At 41.7% G+C, this 26,237-nt stretch overlaps 1 protein-coding gene across 5 annotated transcripts in view; it reads left to right on the top strand.

Annotated features, from left to right (window-relative positions):
* LOC134670194 (rho guanine nucleotide exchange factor 10) overlaps positions 1 to 25,268 on the top strand; it is a 65,426-nt gene extending 40,158 nt beyond the window's left edge. For all 5 annotated transcript variants that reach the window (XM_063527894.1, XM_063527895.1, XM_063527892.1 and 2 more), the window contains 10 exons: positions 2,912 to 3,088; positions 7,264 to 7,423; positions 9,835 to 10,064; positions 17,919 to 18,041; positions 18,681 to 18,830; positions 19,166 to 19,364; positions 20,100 to 20,311; positions 20,805 to 21,065; positions 22,034 to 22,213; positions 22,742 to 25,268. In XM_063527894.1, the coding sequence (XP_063383964.1) occupies positions 2,912 to 3,088; positions 7,264 to 7,423; positions 9,835 to 10,064; positions 17,919 to 18,041; positions 18,681 to 18,830; positions 19,166 to 19,364; positions 20,100 to 20,311; positions 20,805 to 21,065; positions 22,034 to 22,213; positions 22,742 to 24,352 (3,303 nt within the window). In that variant the 3' untranslated portion in view covers positions 24,353 to 25,268. The remainder of the gene's footprint in view (positions 1 to 2,911; positions 3,089 to 7,263; positions 7,424 to 9,834; positions 10,065 to 17,918; positions 18,042 to 18,680; positions 18,831 to 19,165; positions 19,365 to 20,099; positions 20,312 to 20,804; positions 21,066 to 22,033; positions 22,214 to 22,741) is intronic.
* Positions 25,269 to 26,237: the final 969 nt, after the last annotated feature.

Raw genomic sequence — 26,237 nt, forward strand, 5'->3', positions numbered from 1 at the left:
AACACGGTGCACATGCATCGCGGATGGTATCTCAGTTGCATGTTGCATAGCGCAGTAATTGATGCAATTATGCAGCTATTGTGTGCAGCGGTGACCTAAGCCTTAGTCGCATGACTTAAGCGCTGATACCGTAATATTCACTTAACCGACACTTCATTAAGTCGCATGAGTTGTCTCTTTATGGTCATGGAAGTTCGCTGTTTATGTTTATTAGCTTGCGTGCTTGCTTATTTAATAATCATATTAAATACTTATACCGTAAACCCACAAGCTTATAATTATATTCTTGATAATAGTGAGTTAAAATGGCTATTAAAAAGGAACCAAAACGCATTTACTAAGAATAGCCCAAGGCGACACGCCGCTGTCGGTATTCGGTATCCCACGTTAGGCTCTACATCTCAGATGGTGATGAGTAACGAAGAGAAATGGTTTATTAATAATTCTCATTAGTGGTCATGAATAATCCATCTTCCAGTAAGAATAGTATTTTATGCAACAGTTTTATAAGAGGGGTCAAAAAATGTGAGTGGCGTGGGTAACAATGTGAGCCGAAGGCGAACATTGTTAATAAATACGCCATGAGCATTTTTTGACTACTTATACAACGTTGCATACAATGCTTTTTCTATGAGTAGGCAATATATTAAATAAAATACAAAAAATTATAAACAAAATTTTATTTATGAAAATGTCAATGTAAATTTTGGATAGTAGGTATTACTATATGTATGTAGCTCTTTTCTGCGACAAGCACCCATAATACCAAATATAACTGCAACCTGTAACAAGACAACGGAGAATTAAATAATATTTAGTTTCAATGCAAAAATATATGTACATAAATATAGCTCGTTGTACTGTGTACCTTAAATCAAAAATTTTTATAACATACCTTGCTTAAAAGATAGATCTGATCCGGAGCTTCCAAAGTCTTTGAAAATACACCAATAAGACGTTTTCAGAGAATGACGAAGATGTGTGTTCCAATCTCCACGCCATGAACTTCTCATAAGATTTGTCGTATAGGTGCTGCGATTTAGTACTTAGGCAACAAATTTTCGGTCGCTGCTTGTGCTGTAGCGGATATTTCTTCAGGTGTATAAACAATGTTGTCCTCTTTGTCCATATTCAACACTTTTTATGAACGCAAAACAAATAGTAACGCAAAATACTTAAAGAACAAGAAATTACCGGGAAAGGCGGGAAACGTAAAAACAAACCAGTAATGTCTATAGTTATGTTTTTTTTTAAAGCCGTTACACACTACCGCACCTCACCAGGGTTATGGTGCTGTAGGGTATAAGTGTGTTACAGGCCTTAGAAGACCACCTTCCAATAGTGATGATACCAAAAAAAGTATATTTTATTATGTTGGTAGCAATGAACTCAGTACAAATTTGTTTTTTTTTAAATAAAAACCGTATGCATTCAATCGTTTGTCACGTTGGTTTGTTACCTGCACTAGCTTACCGTATCGTAATGTCTCTAAAACGACACAAGTGCTTTTTTCGGCAATAGACTATAGACTTTTAAGGAGTATTAATAATGTATGCCCTTATATGTTCGTTCGTGACTATGTAAATGACAGATAAAAGTACACGAGTAGAAAAACATACTTATGCATTGATATAGATAATGAAACTTTTACATATATTATGTGCTAACTTATGATAATATGTTTTAAAGTATGTATACAGGGTGGCTAAAAAATAACTGCATTCCCGTTACCAAGGAGGTTTTGGGATTATTCTTCTTCTTTGTCGGTTCCTCAAGGCTGAGGGTCGTGACCATCAGGAGTGCAGTTCTTCACCACCGCTCTCCAAAACCCCCTGTCTTGGGCCAGCTCTATTGCCCCCTGGATGTTGACGCCCGTAGCGTCGCGTATGGCATCAAACCACCGAGTTGGAGCCCTGCCTCTACTTCTTCTCCCTTCGACGCACCCAACCAGAACGAGCTTTTTTGGGATTATACTGAGCAACTTTTACTATGGGACCAACCCCGAAATAGCGAAAAAATAAATTGGCTGTTTCATACATTTTGGCTGGTCCATCATTTTCTATGGGAGGGTAAATTTTGTTTCGTGATTTCAGGGTTGGTCCCATAGTAAATGTTAATCAGTATAATCCCAAAACCTCCCTGGCGAAAGGAATGCAGTTATTCTTTAGCCACCGTGTATATTTATAAAGCAGGTAGGTATATATTATTCAGCATGACAGCGTAACTACAACCGCAACAATAACCCTATACCTGTCACAACTCTATGTCAATACATTGCAGTAAAGTCCTGATCCACAATAGTACATTATTTTCGAGGCTAGCAAGTAGCCTTCCAGCCGAGTCATATATAGTGCTTTTCTCAAAAATGGTGCAAGAAATATAAATATCATAGAAATATTTTACAAAACCAACGTTCTTACTTATATATTTTCACAGAAAAAAGTCCTTGCCGCCTTTTAATAAAAAAATAGAAGTGTATTTTTCTGCCGAAAATACGCCAACCTATTTGAGACAACTAAATAGTCGCGGTACTAATCATCTGTTTGGCTGTTTAATGGGCCTGTGCCTTCATTTAATATGGCCATATCAAATTTTAAAAAGTTTGGAACTCGACAAATAATGGAATTTGTATGCAACATTGCAGTCCCAAAAGCGAGACTGCAATGTTTTTAACTTTTTAATTTTTGAGTGACCATAAACTACGCGCTTCGCGACCTATTTTTTAGACGGCAAAGTCGACCTTGCCGTCCATTTTTGAGAAAAAGCATTTAACCCTTCAGGTGGCATACATGATTTTGGTGTTGTTGGAATTCCTATTCCAGTTTGCCACGCGAAAGAATAGCTTTACTGCAACCACAAGCTGCACAAGTGTATCCTCTACACAATTGTAACAACATCGTTTTCATTCCAGCTTGAAGAGGATCTCTTCTCATGCGGCGGCGAGGTGCGCGGCGGGCGTGTGGCGCCACCCTCGCTCGCGCCGCCGCCGGACGCGCTGACGGCCGTGCAGCTGCGGCGGCGGCACGTAGTCGCCGCCATCATACACAGCGAGAACTCGTATGTCGCGACGCTGCAGCGGCTCGTCAACGTAAGTTTTATGGAGTTTCATTACATTGCGGTTCTTGATTGGTCGGTTGAATTGGACGTAACCAACAATCGGCAATGTAACTAAAATCGCATGCGAGTTCGCGCGCCGTCTAAATCAGCCCTTATGCTGCTGATAACGCGACACACACAATGCAGTATGCAGTTGCCGGTCGAAATAAATCACCCACGTAATCCCAGTTCTATAACTACACTTTTATGGGCTGACCGTCGTATTCGATAAGCTAAGCAGATGACGCCTTTTTCTTATCAAGCAGAAAGCAAGCGAGATAATGCGATTGTTAAATCTAAACAGCTATATCGTTGCAAACTGTCAAAATTACAATATTACCGACATGAGATCTGGTGACAGGATACAGACGGACAGTGGGGTCTTAGAAATGTCCATATAGAGCTTGCTAAACCATGTTCAAAGCTAGTCCCAACTCTCGATTGTTCATAAATAAATTAAGTGAATTGTATGCCTAACCGCAGTTGTCATCTCATTTATAGCTTGGTAACGAGACTAGGCATGTTTCCGAAACATTGTTTCGAGTTTTTTTCCTTCATACTTTGGATTTTGTTACTCAGTGAACTGCTGACCAGTAATATACGCTGTGTTGTTAGCAAATCTGATTACACGGACCAACCCTTGGCTTGAAGCCAAAAGCGATGTTTAAACTTTAAAGACTTTTACCGCTCTGTGGTTTCATGGGTGGCTTACAGCAAATTACATTCGGCAGGCCGACTTTTTAGTACCTACCTATTTTGAAGTTGATTTAAACAGTCGTTTTAAAAACATGTTCAACTTGTTGTTGAAAAAAGGTAAAATAATAAAATACATAGGTATAATCGCGTTAGACCCGTTAGTAACATGTAATAAAAACTATGTTTGTTCGTTTGTGACCCCTAAGTAGGTACTATGCGTAAGTATAGTATGACATTTAAAATTGTGCAATTCGTACTCGTGCAAATTTCAATTATGTATTACTTAATAGACAAAAACTTCATTACATCTAACGCTCCATGGCAAAGTCGATTTCTTAAAACATATTGCGAATATTTATACCTACATGTAACGAATACGGAGGTTAAACAATTAAGTTCGCAATATTTATCTTGCAAATGATCTGTAATTAGCCTTACACGACCGTTTCAAATATTTGTTTTACGCAACACCATCAGACCGTCAACCAACACAAGCCACTGTTCGCAAACTGGTTTCCAGATACACATCTTCGATGCCAACGTTTGAATAACACACGCTGACATTTCTCATGACTCCGGAGAAATTCGTGATCGGGAAGGAAGTATGCTTAGAATGATAGCAGAATTGTTTGTGCGCATAACTCTTGTAGGTTATTATGCAATCGGACACCTCGCGACTTTTATTTTCGCTCAGTACGGAGGTGTGACATGACATGGCGGTTAATTAAATCGTAAGCTGACAGTTGCAAAACTATGACTTGCAGCTGCTTTAGGTAACGAGATTAGTCGCTCGGGAAGTCGCTTGCTGTCTTTCTTCATCCTATAAAAGTTGATTGGATACAGCTACTGAATTTCTCTTTGAATTATTACGCAATATGCCAGTTGTTTAAAAGACCGTTGCGATACTTATGGGGTGAAAGAGAAATATTTTAACTCATTGCATTCTCTTTAAGCATTTCTTCTTTTTATTTCATTATGATACTAATAATTACTTGTTTTCTCTCCTTTTAAACTAAAGATCCTATTGACCGGTCCTAAAATCCTACTTAGGTATTGTGTTTGAGCTAGGTTTTCATGTCAGCATAATACATTTTTTCAACGCCAGTTAAAATAAGTTTCTTAAAATGTCCTTTCTCCGTTCTAGCAAGATGCATCTTATGAATTTTCATGATCCTTAAGACCAACAGCCGTAGCTTATTGGTTGTCAAAAATCTCAACATATGCAAATTCGGAAACCTGTCTGGCCCACTTTTGTTATTGTTTCGCCCACAATTCACATGTTATAGAGATTTGCATATTAGGAAGTGGGGCAGGTATGAATAGGCAGTATTTGCAAACGCGAGGTCGTTATTTTAAACGCCGCCGCCATTTTAATGTGACATCAACTATTGCAATTGTGAACAAATTTTATTGTTTTAACCCACGGCGCCTGCGAGCGTTCAGAAAAAGATTAGCCGCCTTTGTAACACTGTATTCATGCTTCGTCGCTGCATAACTGATTATAAACCGCTTTCTTCAATATATTATCTAATAAATTTATAATGCTTATCTGCTTGTGCTTACGCTTACGTAACAGTATTAAGTTCATTGCTATTTGCAACTCATGCATTTTAATGTCGCGAAAATTGGATCGTTCTTGTGGAAAATTATTAGCAAGCTTTTACAGGCCCAATAATCTAGTTTTAATAAAGACATTCATCACTTAATATGAACGAAAACTAAACAATACCTGGAAGAAAGCAAATCAGGCTTTTGCTTAGCAGTAAGACAGGGACACCTTAGGATCTTACATGAAAAAAAAATCGGAAAATGAGCAATAGTAGTGGATGAGACCACGAGTAAAAAAAATCCGTCTAATAGCTTTACAAAAATATATTTGTAGAACTATTACATTGTTGCAATTACTTTTGGCGCGTTGTTCTATCCGATGCTATCACTGCTGGCTGTACCGCACAAATGTCAGAGAAAAGAATATACCTATTGCTTTCAAAACAGCGATTTCAATAGGTAGACGGCATACTAAAAGCGAGGTCGCAATCCCATATTTTTAAGATTTACGACTTTTTTATAGTTGTATAAAGCACGTGTAATACGTGTATCCTTGGTAGTATGGCATTATACACGCATTCATTATGACTCGTTATATTTAATATCATCACCGGACACTTTTGCATGCATATGGCTAAAAAGACATTATTACAAGGCCAGGTGTTAATCGTTTGTATGTTATATTATAATCAATTTAGTATTAGCATAAATAAGAAGTTATTAGCATACAGGCGGCGGTATATTCTATGAACTTACGCAAGTTGAACGATATCTAGGCGGTTGTATATTTAATATCGTTCAGGGCATATTTATGTAATAGATTTTAAGTACTAGAACATACTATGTGTGCACGCATTGTGATGTCTCTCGTTGTCGATGTTATAGCCAAAATTTTACGGTTACCGATCTAATGTGAAAATAAATGAAACCACTTGGTTAATTCCAATCGCGTAAGCTCTTGCAATAATTTCAAATGTAATGTTACATTGTTAGTAATGTTAGTATAATACATCAACGGATTTAACATTGAAGCAAGCAATCAGCTGACTTACATTTTAACACTTTGGCAGCAGAGTGAAATTAGAGTATTGATCCAAGTTCTGAGTAAACTCTGGCCTCCGAAACCGCAATAAAACTTTTAAATTGCGAGCTAGATACCAGACCTCGAAATTTATTGGCAGTTTGATAGTGGCATCGTTCTGAAGCACTGTGATATATTGTATACCTAACCACGTGTAATTAAAATTCAACTTTATATCAGCGTTTGAAGATGTATTTTTGATTTGCACAAACTCAAGGCGGCGATCAAGTATTTGCACTCGACAGCCTCACTCATAATGAGGTGTATTTCGAGAAATGACGTTCTGTGATCCGAGACGTTTTTTTATGTGACTATCACGTCACGCGACAAAGTACAAGGTAACACTAACAACTTACGTTTGCATACTACCAGTCTGAGATGGGTTTATGATGTTGTCTTACTAGTTACACAAGATTTACTAAGCTCTAATGATTTACTCTAATGATTTTTTTTGCGACAGCGCATGACGTACAACTTTTTACTGATCATGCAAATAATTATTAAACGAAAGAGCTGAATAAAGACTAACATCTAAAACCTCGCGTGGGTTGACTGGCCTGACAAGTACATTTTAATTATACGACCTCAGCCGGACTCTTTTATTTCCGGGTTTTAAAAAATAGCTCCTATCACTATCCATGTCCGGCTCTCAAACTATTTCCAATGATTCACTGTTACGTAGATAAATGACGGTCGTTAAAACACTACAACATCTGTATGAGGACATATGACACGAAAATGTATACAAACAAGAAAGGCTTACAAGATTTATTGCACTCCATTTGAGATATTGACATTTTTGCCGAAGTTAATGTTATTAAGATCTCCTATTTTGTTCCCAGGACTACAAGAAGCCATTAGAAGAAAGTAGCCCTGCAATCCTGAACGCGTCCAAAATCCAGACGTTATTCCACCGACTGCCAGACATACTGCAGTGCCACCTGCACTTCCGTTCAGCACTCGCGGACTGCGCGCGGACGTGGGACCGCGATGAAAAAATAGGTATGTTAAGACCTAATCTTAAAGGTGACAGTCCATTTCCAACGACAGCTGCATTACTGTTCATTTTACTATAGACATTGACAATGACAGCGACGCGTTCAGTACTAGTAGTGCAGCTCAATCAGAAATGGAATGTTACCATTAGGCAGTGGCGGATTCCCAATCCGCATTGGGCTAGCGTGGGGACTATAGCACAAGCCCTCTCGCGCTCGAGAGGAGGCCTGTGCCCAGCAGTGGGACGTATATAGGCTGAGATGATGATGATGATGATGAGTGGCGGATTTGCGTCTTTCGAGCGTCGGCGTCTACAATTCTATGGCCGCTGCTCGACGCAACGTCGACGCAGCGTCGACGCAACTGTCTTTTTCCATAGCGCTGTTGGCCTAAGGCCAAGTAGGCCCGGGCCTAGTGGCAAGATATTAGGGGCGGCGAATTGTGACAAAAAATTATCTGATGATAACAAGAAATCTCTTCTTTCGATTTAAGAGCTGCGCTCTTGTCGGTGCAGCGTGATGAAGTTGTATCCACCTTGGTCGGTCCAACCAAAGCCAGCCCCTTAGTGTACTGGTACGACATCGCCCCTACATGCTCCTTTACTTGGCTCATATAACTTTTCCTTGGTCTTCCCCTCTCTCTCTTTCCATTTATTTTCCATTCTATGATGTTTCTTGAACATGAAATAGGTAACTCAAAATGTAGTCAATATGATGAGTGCTGAGAAAGGGGCGGCTACAGGGCCTGGGGCCTAGTAGGGCGGCAAAGACTGCAATTCCGTCACTGTCTTTAGGAAGGCGTAACACCACTGGCCAAGAGGTCACATGATTCGTCAGACACGATGACACGTCAACTGAAGAAGACTTAAAACTCACAGTGGTTAGCTATATCCAATATCCATATACCAAAATTAAATATTGGCATGCTACTAGATCTGTAAATGTTCTACTCATTGTGAGTCGCAACGTGTGAAAACGGTTGCTATTGTATATGCGAGAGCGAAATAGGTACTAAGCTTATTTGCAACCGACGTCATATTAATAATAACACTATAGCCGCTCAAAGTACAACTCGATTCAGCAATAAGTGTACACCTTCCGGTCGGACCACCTGTAGTTGTTTTGCTGAGAAGAGTTAGTTTGCAATATCTTATGTAATTTAGTAAGTAAGTAATTACATTTCTTAAGCTAAGAAGACACGGTTTTTTACTACGGACTACTTTTTTAGTTCGGTTGTCGTCAACGACAACGTCGATGGCACTTACAAAGCATTTGAATACTAAGATTCCTAAGTATTTTGTATGTACATATTCCTTAATACGAGACGCATTTCGCTACTTAAGGATCTGCTTTTGCTCGTTCTTTTGTTTATTATAAATCATTTTCAAACTTCCTTATTATTTTTATGACTACATAATTTTAATTTTGTTTATATGTCCCTTAAGATGACATAACACACGTCTTTGAAAATGTCAAGTGTATTGTATCCTACCAGCGGAGCTTACAAAAATAATATTTATATTTCACTTAACACAATATTGCGAGAGTTTGTGTAAAGATTAGTGGCTGATTCTACAAGGTCGTGCTCAAGACCTTGGATTACCGTCACTCGGCTCAAGTGTCAAAAACCTTGCTGACATTAAACGTAAGATTAAAACTGCTGACCAGTGTGACCACCCATTTAGCAATCAGTTTAGCACCTGCGTACCGAATAATTGCGGATTAATATCTACTGTTAATGAGCTTACTGCATGACATGATTAAAAAATACTTAAGCCTTGTATAGACAACATACGCGCCGACAATACTCGAATGGTCGGTATTATTGTTAAAGTGCATCAACATTATTATGCAGGTGTGGGTGCTTTGTTTATTTTCTCAATCAATAAAAGCAATAACAAAACAGGTCACGTCACTTTGTATATTTTAAGTCTGTAACAAGCTTGCCCACAATACTTAAATTTTTCGTTAAAAACACATTACCCTCCTTTGCGTCGCGCAGTCGGGTAAAAAGGTGGGTCCTGGATTTTGTTGAAGCACACAAATTTAATGAGGCGGCACATCCGGAACAAAATCGAATCGAAAACTGAGCACAAAATGTTCCCTTATCTTGACACTTATTTGAGGATAGAAGCCGAACGGATTTGTTTCAATTAAATATTAATGTAAATCTACCTACCGCCAAGTTTTTATGTAACGTTTGACTTTTTGTTTGAGCCATGTTAAGGCCGTAACACACTATCGCACCGCACCGCGACCGTGGTGCATCGCACCCATAATTAAGAACGAGAAACAGATATATCTTTCTCGCTCTCACTTATGGGTGCGACGCACGAAGGGCGCGGTGCGGTGCGATAGTGCGTTACCGCTTTTAAACTGCACATGATTTTAAATTAATTAACTATATTATTGTTCCAGGCGAGGTCTTCCTAAACGCGTTTTCCAAGGCCGTAGTGCTGGACGTGTACTCGGACTTCATAAACAACTTCTCCGTGGCCATGGAGCTGGCCAAGATGGAGTCGAAGCGCAAGAGCGCGCTGGCGGACTTCTTCAAGGTCAAGCAGATCAGCGCGCACGACCGGCTCTCGTTCTTCGGGCTCATGGTCAAGCCGGTGCAGCGGTTCCCGCAGTTCATCATGTTCCTACAGGTACCTTACACCCTACACTATCGTCTTTTGAGTGTCGGCGTCTAGTCGGACTTCTTCAAGGCCAAGCAGATCAGCACGCACGACCGGCTCTCGTTCTTCGGGCTCATGGTTAAGCCGGTGCAGCGGTTCCCGCAGTTCATCATGTTCCTACAGGTACCTTACACCCTACACTATCGTCTTTTGAGTGTCGGCGTCTAGTCGGACTTCTTCAAGGCCAAGCAGATCAGCGCGCCCGACCGGCTCTCGTTCTTCGGGCCCATGGTCAAGCCGGTGCAGCGGTTCCCGCAGTTCATCATGTTCCTACAGGTACCTTACACCCTACACTAGTGTCTTTTGAGCGTCGGCGTCTAGTCGGACTTCTTCAAGGTCAAGCAGATCAGCGCGCACGACCGGCTCTCGTTCTTGGGGCTCATGGTCAAGCCGGTGCAGCGGTTTCCGCAGTTCATCATGTTCCTACAGGTACCTTACACCCTACACTAGCGTCTTTTGAGCGTCGGCGTCTAATCACATTTATAATGTGAAATTCCAAATATCATAGTGTTGTAAAAATTAGGTATTTGTAAAATAACGTAAGAAAGAGATGTTTATGACACGAGTGTTTTATTCGAAGTAAGGTAACTAAGCAATTTTAAAATATTTTAAAATATATCAAAAATAGAAAATAGAAGACTTAACGTTTGTCTACACAAAGAAGGTTACAAACTACAACAGCCGCCCTTAATCGAAGTTGTGCCAGACAAACACAAACAAAAAAAAAAAACGTAAGTCTCTAATCCTAAGTTAAGTATACACCGTTTATGTACTATAGGTCCTAGTGGCTTCGTTAGTACATCAGCAGGCATATCACTACTTTTAATATATTCTAATTTAACAACATTATTAGACACCTTTTCCCTAATAAAGTGAAATCTGGTATCTATATGCTTAGTCCTGTTGTGGTGTACAGGATTTCGAACGAGGTTGATGGCACTCTGACTGTCAGAAGCTAAATTAACTATATGCAATTTACCTGTTATCTCATAGATAAACCGTCGTAAGTAGCATGCTTCCTTCGTGGCAGACGCTAGTGCCATATATTCCGATTCGGCTGAAGATAAAGCCACTGTAGGCTGCTTCTTGGACTCCCAGGATACTGGACCTCCACTTAACTTGAAAGTGTATCCAGTGTACGACCTTCTGTCAATCGGACAATTTGCCCAGTCCGCGTCACTAAAGCCTTTTAAAGGTTCTCCACTCTTCCTGTAAACCAAGGAGTAATTTAAAGTACCCTTCAGGTACTGCAGAACCCTTTTCGCAGCATTCCAGTGTTCCTTAGTAAAACACGTATTAAACTGGCTTAAATAGCTCGTAGCGTAAGCGATATCGGGTCGTGAGTTTACCGTAAGATACATGAGGCATCCTATTAAGTTTTGATACGGATAAGACTCACCTTCTTGACCATCAGTTCTTCTTTCCATATTCTTTTTAACTAGAGGAGTATCCACAGTCTTTCACAGTACAATCCTTCATGTTAAATTTTTCCAGTATGGAAAGAATGTAACTCCGCTGATTTAATTTAACACACTCGGAATCGCATTCAATTTGTAAACCTAAGTAACATTTTAATATTCCGAGATCTTTCAAAGAAAAATATTTCGACAAATTCGTTTTGACAGTGTCAAACGTCGAATCAGATTTAAAGAAGACAATTATGTCATCGACAAAAATACCCAATATCACGAGTTCCTTACCAAAAAGTTTCGTATATACGCAAGGCTCGGAAGGAGTTCCTAAAAAACCTATTTTCAAAAGCGTTTCATTTAACTTTTTGTTCCATGCTCGCGGTGCCTGCTTAAGGCCGTAAAGGGATTTTTTCAGCAAACAAACCTTGTTTTCTTTGCCCTTTTCGATGAAACCAAGAGGTTGCTCCATGAAAACTTCTTCTTCTAAATCTCCGTTTAGGAACGCGGTATCGACATCCAAGTGCTTCATTTTTAACCCCATCTCTGCAGCTAAAGCAAATAAAGTGCGGAGGGAAGAATGGCGAATCACAGGTGCAAACGTCTCATCGTAGTCTACTCCCTCCACTTGATGAAAGCCTTTCACGACGAGTCTCGCTTTATACTTGGTTATATTACCGTACGCGTCCTTTTTAATTTTGTAAACCCATTTACATGGTATCACCTTTTTATTACGCTTATCTACTAGGTCCCATGTGTGGAGTTTTTTCAATGAACTATATTCATCAGCCATAGCATGCCTCCACTTATCTGCATCATCGGCTTGAGTAGCTTCAAGATATGTTGTAGGTTCTCGAGAATCAGCCGTAGACACGTTGTAAGTTAGGAAATCTGGTGGTTTCCTATCTCTTGAGGGGTATCTCGGCTCAGTATGAGATTCCTCTTCCACACTTGCTAGCTCTTCATCCGCACTAGGTAGCCGTGGTTCACTGAAGGGCTCTCGCTCTTCCATAGATACTAAATCTTCGGCACTTTCTAGATTTGTTGGCGAAGGCGGTGGTACAGGGTCATTGCTCTCGTCACAGTCATAAAATTGACAATCCTGACAGTTTTCAGACTCGGTCTCTCTTTTATCTTCGAACAATAAAATAGAGTCTGACTGTACCTCAGGTTCTGGTGACCTGTGCTTCAGCTCTGTAAAACAATTCTCAAAAAAGGTTGCATCTCTGGACATAAACATTTTTCGTGGGTACGCAGGATCCCTAAATATATAAGTACCTGGATTTTCTGAATAACCTACGAAAATCGCTTCCAGTGCCTTGACATCTAATTTCCTTCTGTGACACGAGGGTATATGGACAAGTGCTCTACATCCAAACACTTTCAGGTGACTAAGATCACCTTTACGACCATACCACCTGTCATACGGAATTTGTCCACCTAAGGCTCGATGAGGAGACCTATTCTTTAGGTACACGGCAACTTGGAATGCGTCTTCCCAGAATGCTTTTGACAGTGAGCTTTCAGCTAGCAACGTCCGCGCCTTTTCTGTAATCGAACGATGTGTGCGCTCCGCGACTCCAACCTGTTGAGGACTGTAAGGCGTCGTCGTTTGATGCTCGATACCTTTCGAAGCAAGATAATCAACAAACTCTTTATTAACGAACTCCTTACCTCCGTCAGTCCTAACCGCTTTTATTTTCTTGTCTAATTGATTTTCAACAAAAGTTTGAAACAGACAGAATTTATTTTTTACTTCTGTTTTGGAAGAAATGAAATAAGCAAACACCTTTCGCGTATAATCGTCTACTATCGTTAGCATGTACCTATTTCCTTGAAAAGAGGTTGTAGACACCGGTCCCATGAGATCCATATGGATCAGCTCTAACGGCGAAGTAGCCCTATTAAACGCTACTTTCTTGAAAGGTTTCCTCGCTTGTTTACCTTCCACGCATGCGATGCAACTATTTTTATCTACTACTGAATACTTTACGCCTACCTCGTGATTCTTCAGTTGGTTCATGCCTATGCGACACAAATGTCCTAGCCTCTTATGCCAAAGTTGATAGCTATCCTGACAGTCAGAGTGCACATCCTGTGTCATATAATTATCTGCCACATTCTCCGGAACATTGACAGTACCGTCTAAAACGTACAGTCCACCACAGGGCGAGGCATGAGCAACAGATTCACCTGTAAAACGAAAATTATCAGATTTATAAAAGTTACATCCATTAATATCAAAAACACATATAAAACCCTTTTGAACAGTTTTGTATACAGATAACAAATTAGCTTTTAAATCTGGTACAAAATCAACATCACTGATCTTGTTGACCACGTTCTCGGGTGTGTTTATTGATATGTTTCCAATTCCGCAGCACTTAATCTGTTCTCCGTTTGCGACAGTAACGGTACCTTGATTCTGTATCGAAAGACTCTGAAACCAATCTCGTCTAGAAGTCATGTGTCTAGTACAGCCCGAATCTACATAAATGATGTCCTTACTTGAGCTGCCAGAAGTATTAAGAGCTGTAAATGTCGTATCGTTGACAGTTACCTCATTGGCTTTCTCCTTCTTGCGTCTCATCGGACAGTCTGGACGCTTATGTCCAGGCATCTTGCAGTCGTAACAAACCAGATCCTTCTTCTTTGACTTCGGCTTCCTTTTTGCATGAAAAACCGATTCTAATGGTGTAGCCGCATCCTTGGACATTTCATTCAGCAGGCCCCCTAGCCAAGGTTACAATCGCTATCGCTTCGACAACGAAAAGCATTATGTATCTCTATCACTCTTCCCCATTAGTGTGACAGTGACAGTTGCGTTTCGATCGCTACGGAGCGTTAGCGATTGGCATCTTGGCTACGCGGCCAGTTTTGTCTTAACTAAGTCTGTAGTCACATCAACATTACAGTTTTCTAATGCCATAATGAGAGGTTCGTATTTTGGAGTGAGACCTCCCAAAAGTATCGCAGCAATAGACTTATCCTCTAAGACTACATCTATATCCGCCAGATCCTGTGCGGTTGACATAACTGCGTTAATGTACAGCTCCATATTCGAAAAGTCCGACAGACTCAACCTGTACAATTTTCGCTCTAAAGCAAGTCTTCGTCCCATTCCCTTGTCCTCAAAAGCTTTCTGCAAAGATTTCCATGCTTCGGCTGCGGTTTTCGCACATCTAACATGAATGATTGCCGCACCATCTACTGTCAAACATATCTTTGCCAGGGCTTTCGAATCTTTTCGTACCTTTGTAGAGGCAGGGGTCGTGTCTCCTTCAGGGTAGCCACCGATTGTCTCCCACAGATCCTCGTGCAATAGGTAATTGCGCATCTTAAATTTCCACGCAGGGTATCCATCTTTGCTCCTCAGGCAAAACGATGGAAAAGATGAGCTTGAACGGGAATTAGAAACACTCGAAGCATCTCCCGATTCGTGTGACATATTTACTTTTTGTACTATTTCCAATTTTAAAATATTTTAAAATATATCAAAAATAGAAAATAGAAGACTTAACGTTTGTCTACACAAAGAAGGTTACAAACTACAACACATAGCAACTAACTGAGTTATTTATAAACGTACTTGGACTACACATAAGTCAAAATGCGTCCTTGCGTTATCCGTCACTAAGACAATTGCATCTGTGAGAAAGGAACAAAACAAATGAGTTAACTGGGCATGTCAAGTTCTATGAACACGGCTCCTAAGGCTGTACGTTAGTTAGGTGTTTATTTTTTTTATATCTTTTAAATTTTAAATAAAAATAAGATTAAATAGTCTGATAATGATAACGGGTAACTAATTTAATTAACTATGTTACAAATACTAGGTACATTATAAATATATAAATAAATAAATAAATAAATATTATACGACATTCTTACACATCAGATTGACTAAGTCCCACAGTAAGCTCAAGAAGGCTTGTGTTGTGGGTACTCAGACAACGATATATATAATATACAAATACTTAAATACATAGAAAACACCCATGACTCAGGAACAAATATCTGTATCATCATACAAATAAATACCCTTACTGGGATTCGAACCCAGGACCATCGGCTTCGCAGGCAGGGTCACTACCCACTAGGCCAGACCGGTCGTCAATATAATACTCGTAAGTTAAGATTTTTTTGTAAACCTTACCTTGCCCTCAAACTGCCCCCTATAGTCCGACGTTTGGTTATAACGAGATCAGAGATCTTATAAAAGAGTGCCTTCTATATTTAAGAATTGTTTTAGCCACATTCCGCCGCTTTGTAATACTATTCCGTTCGGGCATGCGTGATTCGCAATATCCATCCATACTCGTAGTTTTTAAAAAAAAAAAACGCGCTTTAACCATAAAATCCTTTCGCACTATTGAGTTTGGTCACGTCCATGCCAAGCTTGAACATGGTACACGTTTGCCTAACGGCATAGAATAGACTCAACAATCTAAAGATTCTAAAGTATAAAACTTTATGGCTTGTGACCAAATACAAAAGAACAAATGAGATATCCTATAGCACGTGCTATTTGTGAAGGTTTAAGTGCTTACTATTTACTATTGACACGCGCGAAATGGTTTAACAATCCTTTTGTCCTTTAATATTAGAAAAGATAAGCCGTAAACCATTTGGCATTTTAGACAAGTTCGTTAGGAAAAACCGAAAAATAAATTAAACGATGGGAATTTTAACTGCATTGTCTGACACTTTTTTTAAATATTCAATTGACACTAGTCATGTGCATAAAATTTAACTAAGACTATATTTCGACTTCCAAATGATCTGGTGACATGAACAAGGTAAAGGTTAAACTAACTGTTACATTCTGTTACTCTCCCTGCATATATATTGTAATGTATCATACAATGATGATATGTCACTCGTATTGCATGATGTAGTCGGTACTTTTAGCCAGTGTTTCTCTTTATCACGCTCACTTAATAATCTATTAAAGTCATATGTCACTCATAATGTAATGCAACACAGCTTTATTAAATTGTTCTCGGTAATGGCTTGTCAGTAAAAGCACAAAAAAAAGAATCTGTGTCATACCGACGGCATGAAAAGTATGCCCTATAATCACCTCTTTACACTCGTGTCTGTGTGGTAATTACAAATTAAGACGTCAAGTCCTTTTAAAGCGCTGATTATTTAAGCAAATTTGCAATTGTAATCGCTTTTATTGGAAGAGATAAAATTAACAATCTTGTTATTCCCCAATTAATGATTACAAATCACACTTGCGGCCCACATTAAATCTGTAAAGTATTTCACTTATTTGCCAATCAATACAGGACTTATCTGAGAAATCTGTCGGCTTTGCGCAAAGTAATCCTCTGCGGCAGGATGTCTTGTATGAGTATTTGTTAATTAAGTTATTTTACAGATTGAGCAACTTATTTTTTGCAACAGTTATACAATTTACAATACTCGTGCGAATACTAAGAATGAGCTGTGTGCGAAGACGGAGCCCGGAGAATGAAAATTGATAATACAAATTTAAAACAAAAAATAACGACACATAGCAGTTTAAACTTGGATTTAAATCATCTAGTCTAGGTGTATGGCCGTAATTTATTTATCGTATGGCTTTATTACATGTCACTCAATAAAAAAGTATACCTACTTAGACTATATTATAAGCAACTTGAAATTTTAAATTCTATCTTCTTCTTCCTCGCGTTATCCCGGCATTTTTGCCACGGCTCACATAGGAGCCTGGGGTCCGCTTGACAACTAATCCCATGATTTGACGTAGGCACTAGTTTTTACGCAAGCGACTGCCATCTGACCTTCCAACTCAGAGGGGAAACTAGGCCTTATTGGGATTAGTCCGGTTTCCTCACGATGTTTTCCTTCAGCGGAAAGCGACTAGTAAATATCAAATGATATTTCGTACATAAGTTCCGAAAAACTCATTGGTACGAGCTGGTGTTTCAACCCGCGACCTCCGGATTGCAAATCGCACGCTCTTACCGCTAGGCCACGAGCGCTTCCAATTTTAAATTCTATCTTATGGCAAAAATGCAATTGGCCAAAACACAGTTAGAAAAAAAGTGTTTTATTACGGAGTTCTATTGCTCAATTTTTGGTTTTCATTATCAATTACAAAAATCAAGAACTAAAATTAAGTAATTACCAAAAGCTTAGTAGCTTTAACAACGAAAACTAATGTCCAAAAGAGAAAATAGTCTCTTTGAACTCTTTGAGGAGTTCCGGAGTAACCTTACTTTTCTCATCATCATCATCTTCCTCGCGCAATCTGAGCCCGGGGTCTGCTTGGCAACTCCCGAGAATTGGCGTAGGCACTAGTTTTTACGAAAGCGACTGACCTTATTATTCTAGTAGTAGTAGTAGTAGTAATCACTTTATTGTTCACAACACAGGTTTACATAATATTAATATTCTATTTCAGGATTTATTAAAACACACGCCTCCAGGACACGCTGACCGCGTGGCCCTGCAGAGGGCCCTGACGAGACTAGAAGCACTAGCTGACGCTCTTAATGAAAGGAAAAGAGAAGCGGAAAGGACCCAGGTAATTTAACTTAAATAAACTATTTGCTGTCTTTTATATTATTATGTGGCTCGTTATTTGTTAATAATTATTGAATTATCTAATGTAGCATGGTCAATACATATAATTTACTTCAAATTATTACCGCTAAAATTGCCGGATTTGGAACCACAAGCTTACTTCTGCGAAGTTCTTTCTAAGGCACTGATCCCACCGCGAGCTAGTAAGCTATGAGCTATCGGCTATAAACACGAACAAAAGATAAGCACTCCCATGTAAATAAAAGAGACACGGCAATATTTATAGCTCACCGCTGGGCGAGTAACTATAAATATATTTTATAGCCGATAGCTCATAGCTTACTAGCTCGCGGTGGGACCAGTGCCTAATGCTAAAAAAACGGACTATAGGAGCCAAGTGCCCTTGCTTTAGTGCTGAACTAGCGACCCACCCGGCTTCGCACGGGTTAACCAATTATACACCTAAACCTTCCTTAAGAATCACTCTATTGATACTCGTAGGTGAAAACCGCATGAAAATCCGTTCAATAGTTTTCGAGTTTTTCGCTAACAAACATACAAACAGATAGACGCGGCGTGGGACTTTGTTTTATAAGGTGTAGTGATATTTACATATGTGTAATGAATAAACTTTGTTCAGGCGTTCCGCGCAGCGTTACGGCGGTTAACGCGCGGCGGCGTGACGGGCGCCGGCGGGGCGGGCGGCGCGGCGCGCTTCGGAGCCGCGCGGCTGCTCGCCTCCCGCGCTGACAAGCGGCATCTGCTGCGGCAGGACGATTTGACGCAGTTGGTAAGTGATAATCTGAGATAGATGACAATATACTAAAGAACACGGACCAAGTTTCCTGTGTCGGAGATCGGATTCGAACCGGCATCTCTAATTGCAGCTTAAGCTATAATCTCTTGCATGCATTTTTGAAAGACTGAACGCCTCTGATGGCACTATAAGAGCAAGCTTACACCTTTTTCTCCTACTCAGGCTTGTTGCGTAAATCGTGATAAATTAAATAAGTATTTTAGGCCAGACGTAGATAAGAAATAAAGCAGTGTTACGAATTCTGAAACTAAACCTAAAAATCGATTACAAACTATCAGTGACAACCAGTTACATCATTTCTTTTACAGGAATTCAACCAATCAGGCGCCCTATCAAAATGCAAGCCGCGCCGCCTCCTCCTGCTCAACGACCTGGTGGTGTGCGTGTCGGTGTGCAACAGCGGCGACGACGCGGAGCGGCTCGGGCTGAAGTGGGCGCACCCCGTGCAGGACGTGGACGTGCTCGACACCGGCACCTCGCCCACGCTCAGCCGGGTGCTGGCTCAAGGTACCCGCTGGCTCATTGTGTACCTGGTGGTAACTTTCTATGCAAGGATTACATCTATATTTAAATGGCAGTGTCAATCGCAAGCCGTAGGCCAATAGCAGGCGCGATGCGGCACTGTCATTTCATTATAGAATTTATCTTCTGTATAGAAAGTTGTCATCAGATGTATAATACTGTACGGTGTTTAGTATCAAACTGATTCCGGATTCGAGACTTCTTCTAGGTTTAGAGAATTTTATACCTTCAGTTCCGCGACTGCTCGCAACCATTATTACTCTGACCACTGTATAGAAGGCTCAAACTCCTTTGACTCTAGTAAGACCTGATCAGATTCCAGCCAGCCGTTTGATGTGAATCATATATTATATTATATATTATGGATGCAGTTGAAGCGTAACAAACTATAAAAGCATCCAGTTCTCAGTTCAGGTGTTCCAGTGATCTGTCTAATTTTACAGTTTTGCAGATATATGACGTACTTTTATGGTAAATTATGACTATTGAATCCTTCATTAAACAATTATGTAGATCCTAGTTTTACGTATTTGTATGGGTGAAAGTATGTATATACGCGTATATAAAATAAAAACGCCTATGATCTAATTCTTAAGTAGTATAGGCACGCTTGAATAACCACGTAAAACATTGACTTCACTTTGCCTTGTAAATTGCGCTCGTACTTATACTAACCTTTTCAATTAATTTCCTACCATACTTAATCCTTTTCCATTCCAGGGATGAATCGAAGCGGCAGTCTCCGCAGTAACTCAAGCAGTACGTCGCCGGCTACAGGCGACTCTCTCTGCAACGAGATGTCGACGTTGATGCACGACTACGAGACGGTCTCGCGTATGGCCGACCTCGCCGCTTCACTCAAGACGCCGTACCACGAGCTCGCGCCGGAAATGTTCAGAGCGTTGTTACAAAACATACAGCAGAGTATACAGGTGAGATTCAACATTTACAGTCAAATATACCACAACACTTGCCATAAGTGATCTATGATCTGTCGTCTACCGGCGACTTTCTGCAACGAGATGTCGACGTTGATGCACGACTACGAGACGGTATCGCGGATGGCCGACCTCGCCGCTTCACTCAAGACGCCGTACTACGAGCTTGCGCCGGATATGTTCAGAGCGTTGCTACAAAACATACAGCAGAGTATACAGGTGAATACCTTAAAGATGAGCTACTGTCGTCTATGATTGCGTATTAATATTGTCAGTATGATGTCACAATTGTTCAAAAGTGTCATTAAAGGCGACGTTATGTGGTGGCAAAACATTTAAGGTCAACATTAAAAAAAATCTGTACTTTTAGTTTTGCTATGTGTAAGTCAAGATCCGTAATTATGTTTTTAACGGGAGTCAGACCTATGGAATGGCGGCTGGTTGTACAATATTTAACGTTAATATTTAAATTTTCAACCGTTTTCAGAAAAAAGACGACGAAATGGCGTGGGTGGACTCATGCTGTCTACAACTGACGATCCGGGGCCGCGAGGAGCCGGTCACGTTCCGCGCGCAGGAGCCCGGCGCGCGCCTCGCCTGGGCCACCGAGCTGCGCCTCGCACAACTCGCGCAAGCTTCCGCGAACTCTCCCGCGTGGCGGTTACCTGCGCCGCAGCATCCACCTGCTCACAAGATGCCGCTTTTCGTGGCCGCTACACCGGTGCACTCCTCCAAGTATCTCACAGAGGTGAGCGAGACTTTAATACAAAGTAAACATTTCATCCGGTTCGCGTGCTACGGAGTTGCGCTTAGCACAGCCAGCGCAAGCTTCGGCGAATTCACCTGCTTGTCGGTTGCCCGCGCCACAGCACCCACATGTTCATAAAATGCCGCTTTTCGTGGCCGCCACACCAGTGCACTCTTCCAAGTATCTCACAGAGGTAGATCGACGACAGGGAGTATGTCGTTTAATTTAACTACCTACTTAATTGGCAAGCACGAGTGCAGTTTGGTTGTGGAATGGCATATTAAAAACATCTATTAGAACCTAGCTTTGCAATATGTATAGTTCAAAATCTGCCATACAACCACCGGACAAGCCGCACGGGTCCAAGTAGTAGGACCCGAATTAAAATATGGTAAAATATACATGTAGTATTATTGTACAGTCAGCGGCAGAAGTTGCTAAGTGGGTAAAGTGTTGAAAATGATCTTGACACGACTTTATTGTAAGAGCATAAGAGCGAACCAAGGTAATTTTGAACACCTCGCCCGCTTAGCAACTTCTGCTGCTGACTGTATATCTTGCAAAATCTAAGTGCAATTCATCTACTTAGGTACTCTAGTATAAATACCCGTTTTATCCTCGACCTATTACTATTAATTGCTTCGAATTAAGGTTGTTTAGGCTCTTGCACAGACAAAACATCCTCCAGACTTAGCATAGTCGCGCTAGCCCCTCTGCCACGCATACGGTAATTTTACTCCATGTTCGAATCGAAAGTGTCTTTGTGTGACGTCCGTGTCTTTGAACGGATCAATCACGGCACGGGACTTCGCTGACCTCGTCCCGCGCGCCCCCGCATTTTTGGCATCATCGGTTGCATGAAATAATTGTTCTAAACTCGGTCTAGAGGATTCCTAGTGTATGGGCTCTTGTTCTACAATCTGTGTACTATTTCAATGGTAATGTGTGAGTGTCGTTTGTTCGGTCAGGTCCGCTGCGGCTGCTTCTACACGTCGTCGTCGTCGAGCCGCGGCGCGTCCATGCGGCGCGCGCGCTCGCTGCTGTGGGTGTGCGCGGCCGGCTCCGCGCCCGACAGCCACGTGGCCGTGCTCACGCACCGCGCCGCCAAGCTCAAGACGCTCGTCACGCTGCAGCTGCTCGACACCAAGGTACGCTATTCTGTACATTACGAGCCCCGATGCATATGTTTTCGTCAAAGACCATTTTTTGAGGTTCTCGCGTTTGTACAAAAGTAATGTTTCAGTTTAAAAATTACTCATATTATGCTTATATTAATGTAGTTTAATTTTATATGGTAATATTCTACAATAACGATTTGACGGGTAGGAATATAACAGATGTGAAAAGGAGGCTAATACTAGGATAAGCAACACGGTTCTGCCAATTTACCTACTAACAATTTTATCTCGAGCCCATGCATGCAGCAGTGTTGTAGGATAGGATAATATGATTTGGACAACGTTTTTGAAAAGTACATTCTTTCACCAATAAAAGTCTCAAACATTACTATTATGGTTCCCATTACTGGGTCATTTTATGTTCATGTGTAAAATTTATTAGAATAAACAAAATTGTTGTGTGGAACTAGACGAACTAATTTGCATCGGGGTTCGTACATGTTTAAACAACAAAGTGTTGTAAGTAATGTACCTAATCCATTGTTTTCACTTGTTCAGGTGACCTCAATGGAATATGCCAAAGGGATCCGTCAAGTGACCACGCTGTGCGGCGACACAGTGTGGCTCGGCACTGACGACAAGAAAATCATCGTCTTCTCCGGCGTCGAGCCCGAGAAACAGGAGAAGCTGGCCGAAGTCAACACCATCGCGCCGGTCACGCAGATCAAGTACCACTGCGACGCCATGTTCGTGGGACTCGCCAACGGGCGAGTGTCAGTCTACCGAAGGAACCATGACGACTCGTGGGCCCTTCAGGAACCGCTAGCTATAGAGCTAGGCGACCAGCCTGTGCACTGCGTACTGCCTGTCGATGGGATAATTTACGCTTCTTGCGGAAGAAGAGTCTTCGCTATAAACGCGCTGACAGCTGAAATATTACGCATATTAGAACTTAAAGGTGACAGCGACCGCTCTGTAAGGTACTTAGCGCATTCTGGCGTCGGACTTTGGGCCGCATGCACGGATTCCACGTACGTGAGTCTTTACCACGCCGAAACGTTCGAGCATCTGCAGAATATTGATATCGCTGCCGATGTGGCCAAGACGATCGGAGCCAGGGAGGGAAGCAAACCCGCCTACGTCTCTGCTTTGCTCGCTGTGCAAGGGCTTCTTTGGGTCGGTACGACCGCCGGCGTTAGCGTCACCGTGCCTCTGCCCAAGCTCGAAGGGTTACCACTTATCGGTGGACATATCGGGGTGTCATACCACGCACATGCCGGTCCCGTCAGTTTCCTGCTTCCACTACTACCGGAGACGAAGGAAGTCGACGTCAACGTCGTCCGACGGAATCTATCCAACGCTCGCGCGTACCAAGCCACCCTCTCCGAAAACAGCGTCCTCCACGAATACAAAGAGGAGATGTCGAAAGAGGACGGCGAAAAACCCAAACTGGAGAGGCGGATATCGGAGGAGCTGAGCCCGTACCGCCCGCAACGCGTGCAATCGGCCGTCGTGCGCCGCAAAAAGCCCGGGGACGTCCGCCTCAGCAAAACTCTTCCCAAATGTGCCAACCTGAACGCCTGCGACGTGTACGGGCTGTACGGCGATCTCATGTTCGTGAAAGACTGCGCCGGGGAGAGCGACGTCAGCGGGTCCGGGGGCGAGGCGCTCCGGCGGAGCGACCCCGAGCTGGCGGCCATCCCGTTCCGCGTCAGCACCCTCGACCGGCGGCTCCGCATGCGAGCCGGCCGGCCGAGGAGCCTCGACCTGTCGAGCTGGTCGGTCGACTCCCGGGCGTCCAGCCTCTGCACGTCGTCGGGCAGCGAGGAGTCGATGGCGCTGCGCGGCGTGTCGCGGACGAGCTCGGGCGCGTCCGGGGCGGCCGGGCTGGCGCCCGTGTCCGCGTCGACGCCCGACTCGAGCGCCTCCTCGGCGTCGTCGGGCCCGGCGCCGGCCGAGCGCGCCGCCAACAAGCCGGCGGCGCGCAGCCTGCGCGGCGCGGACTACGTGGTGGGCGAGGGCGCGGCGCGGCGCTCCGTGGTGACGGTGGTGGGCGGGCGCGGCTACGTGGACTGGCGGCAGACGGCCGACGCCGCCGAGCGGCCCTCGCCCGCCGCCGAGCCCAACCCCAAAGACGCCCACCTCATCCTGTGGGAGATGCGCTTGTGACGAGACCGCCCGTCCGTCCGTCTCGCTCTGACTCGCGTCGATTTCGAACCGATATGCCCGCACCGAAAAAATATGAGAGCGGCGGTCGCTGGATGACGCTTCTCTGGACGAGTTCGCATCTCGGTTTGACATCGCGTATCAAATATTTTGTGTCATATTTGAGATAATCGTGCTATTGTAAATACGTGAATGCTTATAGATTTACGGTTATTCCTATAGCGTACACGATAAAATAAAATTTAATGACTTCGTATACAAATACGAGACCTATGTAAAGTTCGATCCCGCTAACTATGCAAGGATACGTTCGAATCTATGTTTAGCTCGACCGAGAAGCTGTACTTCATATGATAGTTATATTAGTTAATGTTTGACTGCATGCTTTGGGTGTTATAATAAATAATAAATATTATATAGAACATTCTTACACAGATTGACTAAGTCCCACAGTAAGCTCAAGAAGGCTTGTGTTGTGGGTACTCAGACAACGATATATATAATAGACAAATACTTAAATACATAGAAAACACCCATGACTCAGGAACAAATATCTGTATCATCATACAAATAAATGCCTTACTTGCTTACTGGGATTCGAACCCAGGACCATCGGCTTCGCAGGCAGGGTCACTACCCACTAGGCCAGACCGGTCGTCAAAATTATTATAATGTTATTAGCGCTAAACTAAGATTTAACGTAAAGTAGATTATAGTAAAGGGGAGGGATACGATACACTGAGTGAATGATTGTGATAAGCTTTAAATTATTTTTCTATACTCGGACAGCTAGAAGTCGGTTGGTCCGAAGTTTACATTGGTTTATCGTATCGTATTTATGCGCTGGTGCATTATTTTTGTGATGTTTTATATTCAAATGTTATATGAAATTGTGGATGATAATATATTGAAGTAATGCGTTACATAGAGAATAATACGCACACGAGAACATTTAAAATCCTCTAACAACCCATTGAATACTTGCAATTTACACAAAAATGCATTCGTATTTAACTTACAAAGCCTAAATTTGATTTGTAATTTTTCAAATTGATAAAATTACTGTCATACAAATCTATGGAATGTCCACTTTTATTGATTTCGAAAAATCTATTCAGCCATTTCAATGAAACTAACCTCGAATCCGAATCGAATATATACTGGATAAAACGACATTGTGATTTATTTTCACGTAATTATAACGATCCGCCATATTAACATAGGTTAGATTTCGTTGTAAATTGTAATTATAATTTCCGAGTTACGAATACGTAAGTTAAAAAAAATCTGATGAATTGTTTGTAATTGTAAACTATTGAACCTAGTGGCCTTATGAATTTCCAGTGTGGTGATTGTAGCATTCGTTCAAACTTTATTGTTGGACATATGTTTAATGTCGCTTTAAGAATTAGACTGATTTAGCTTAAGCGTTAAAGTATACTTTAGTTAAATTTTAGTGATTAAGGCGAACGTACGACAATCGAACGAATCCTTCACTGTTAAATGTGTCTATTTTAGTGCCGTTTTATCTGTTTGTTTCACGTCCTCTCAAAATTTCTTTGTTACAAATCTAAAAGTTAGTAAAATGTTACAAATCTGGAATCAATAATGTTACACCTTTGTTAAACATGTTTGGAGCATATTCCGAGCCAGTGCATATTGCTAGGTCACTTCACTTAAATGTGCCTGACTTTTGTAATAACTTTTGACCCGTTTTGGGCTTGTCCAATTAAGCTTAAAGCGGAGCTTAATAACGTTTTGTACGTAAATTGATTTAACATGTTGGTTATTGTTAGTCGCTAGGTAGTTGTTAGCGGTCAGTACCTACACCTAACCTGAGTTGTTACTCCCTTCTACTGTGAGTACCTCAAGCAAACCAGTAGGTACT

Source organism: Cydia fagiglandana, chromosome 13 (genome assembly GCF_963556715.1).
Source record: "Cydia fagiglandana chromosome 13, ilCydFagi1.1, whole genome shotgun sequence".
NCBI classification, from domain to species: Eukaryota; Metazoa; Arthropoda; class Insecta; order Lepidoptera; family Tortricidae; genus Cydia; species Cydia fagiglandana.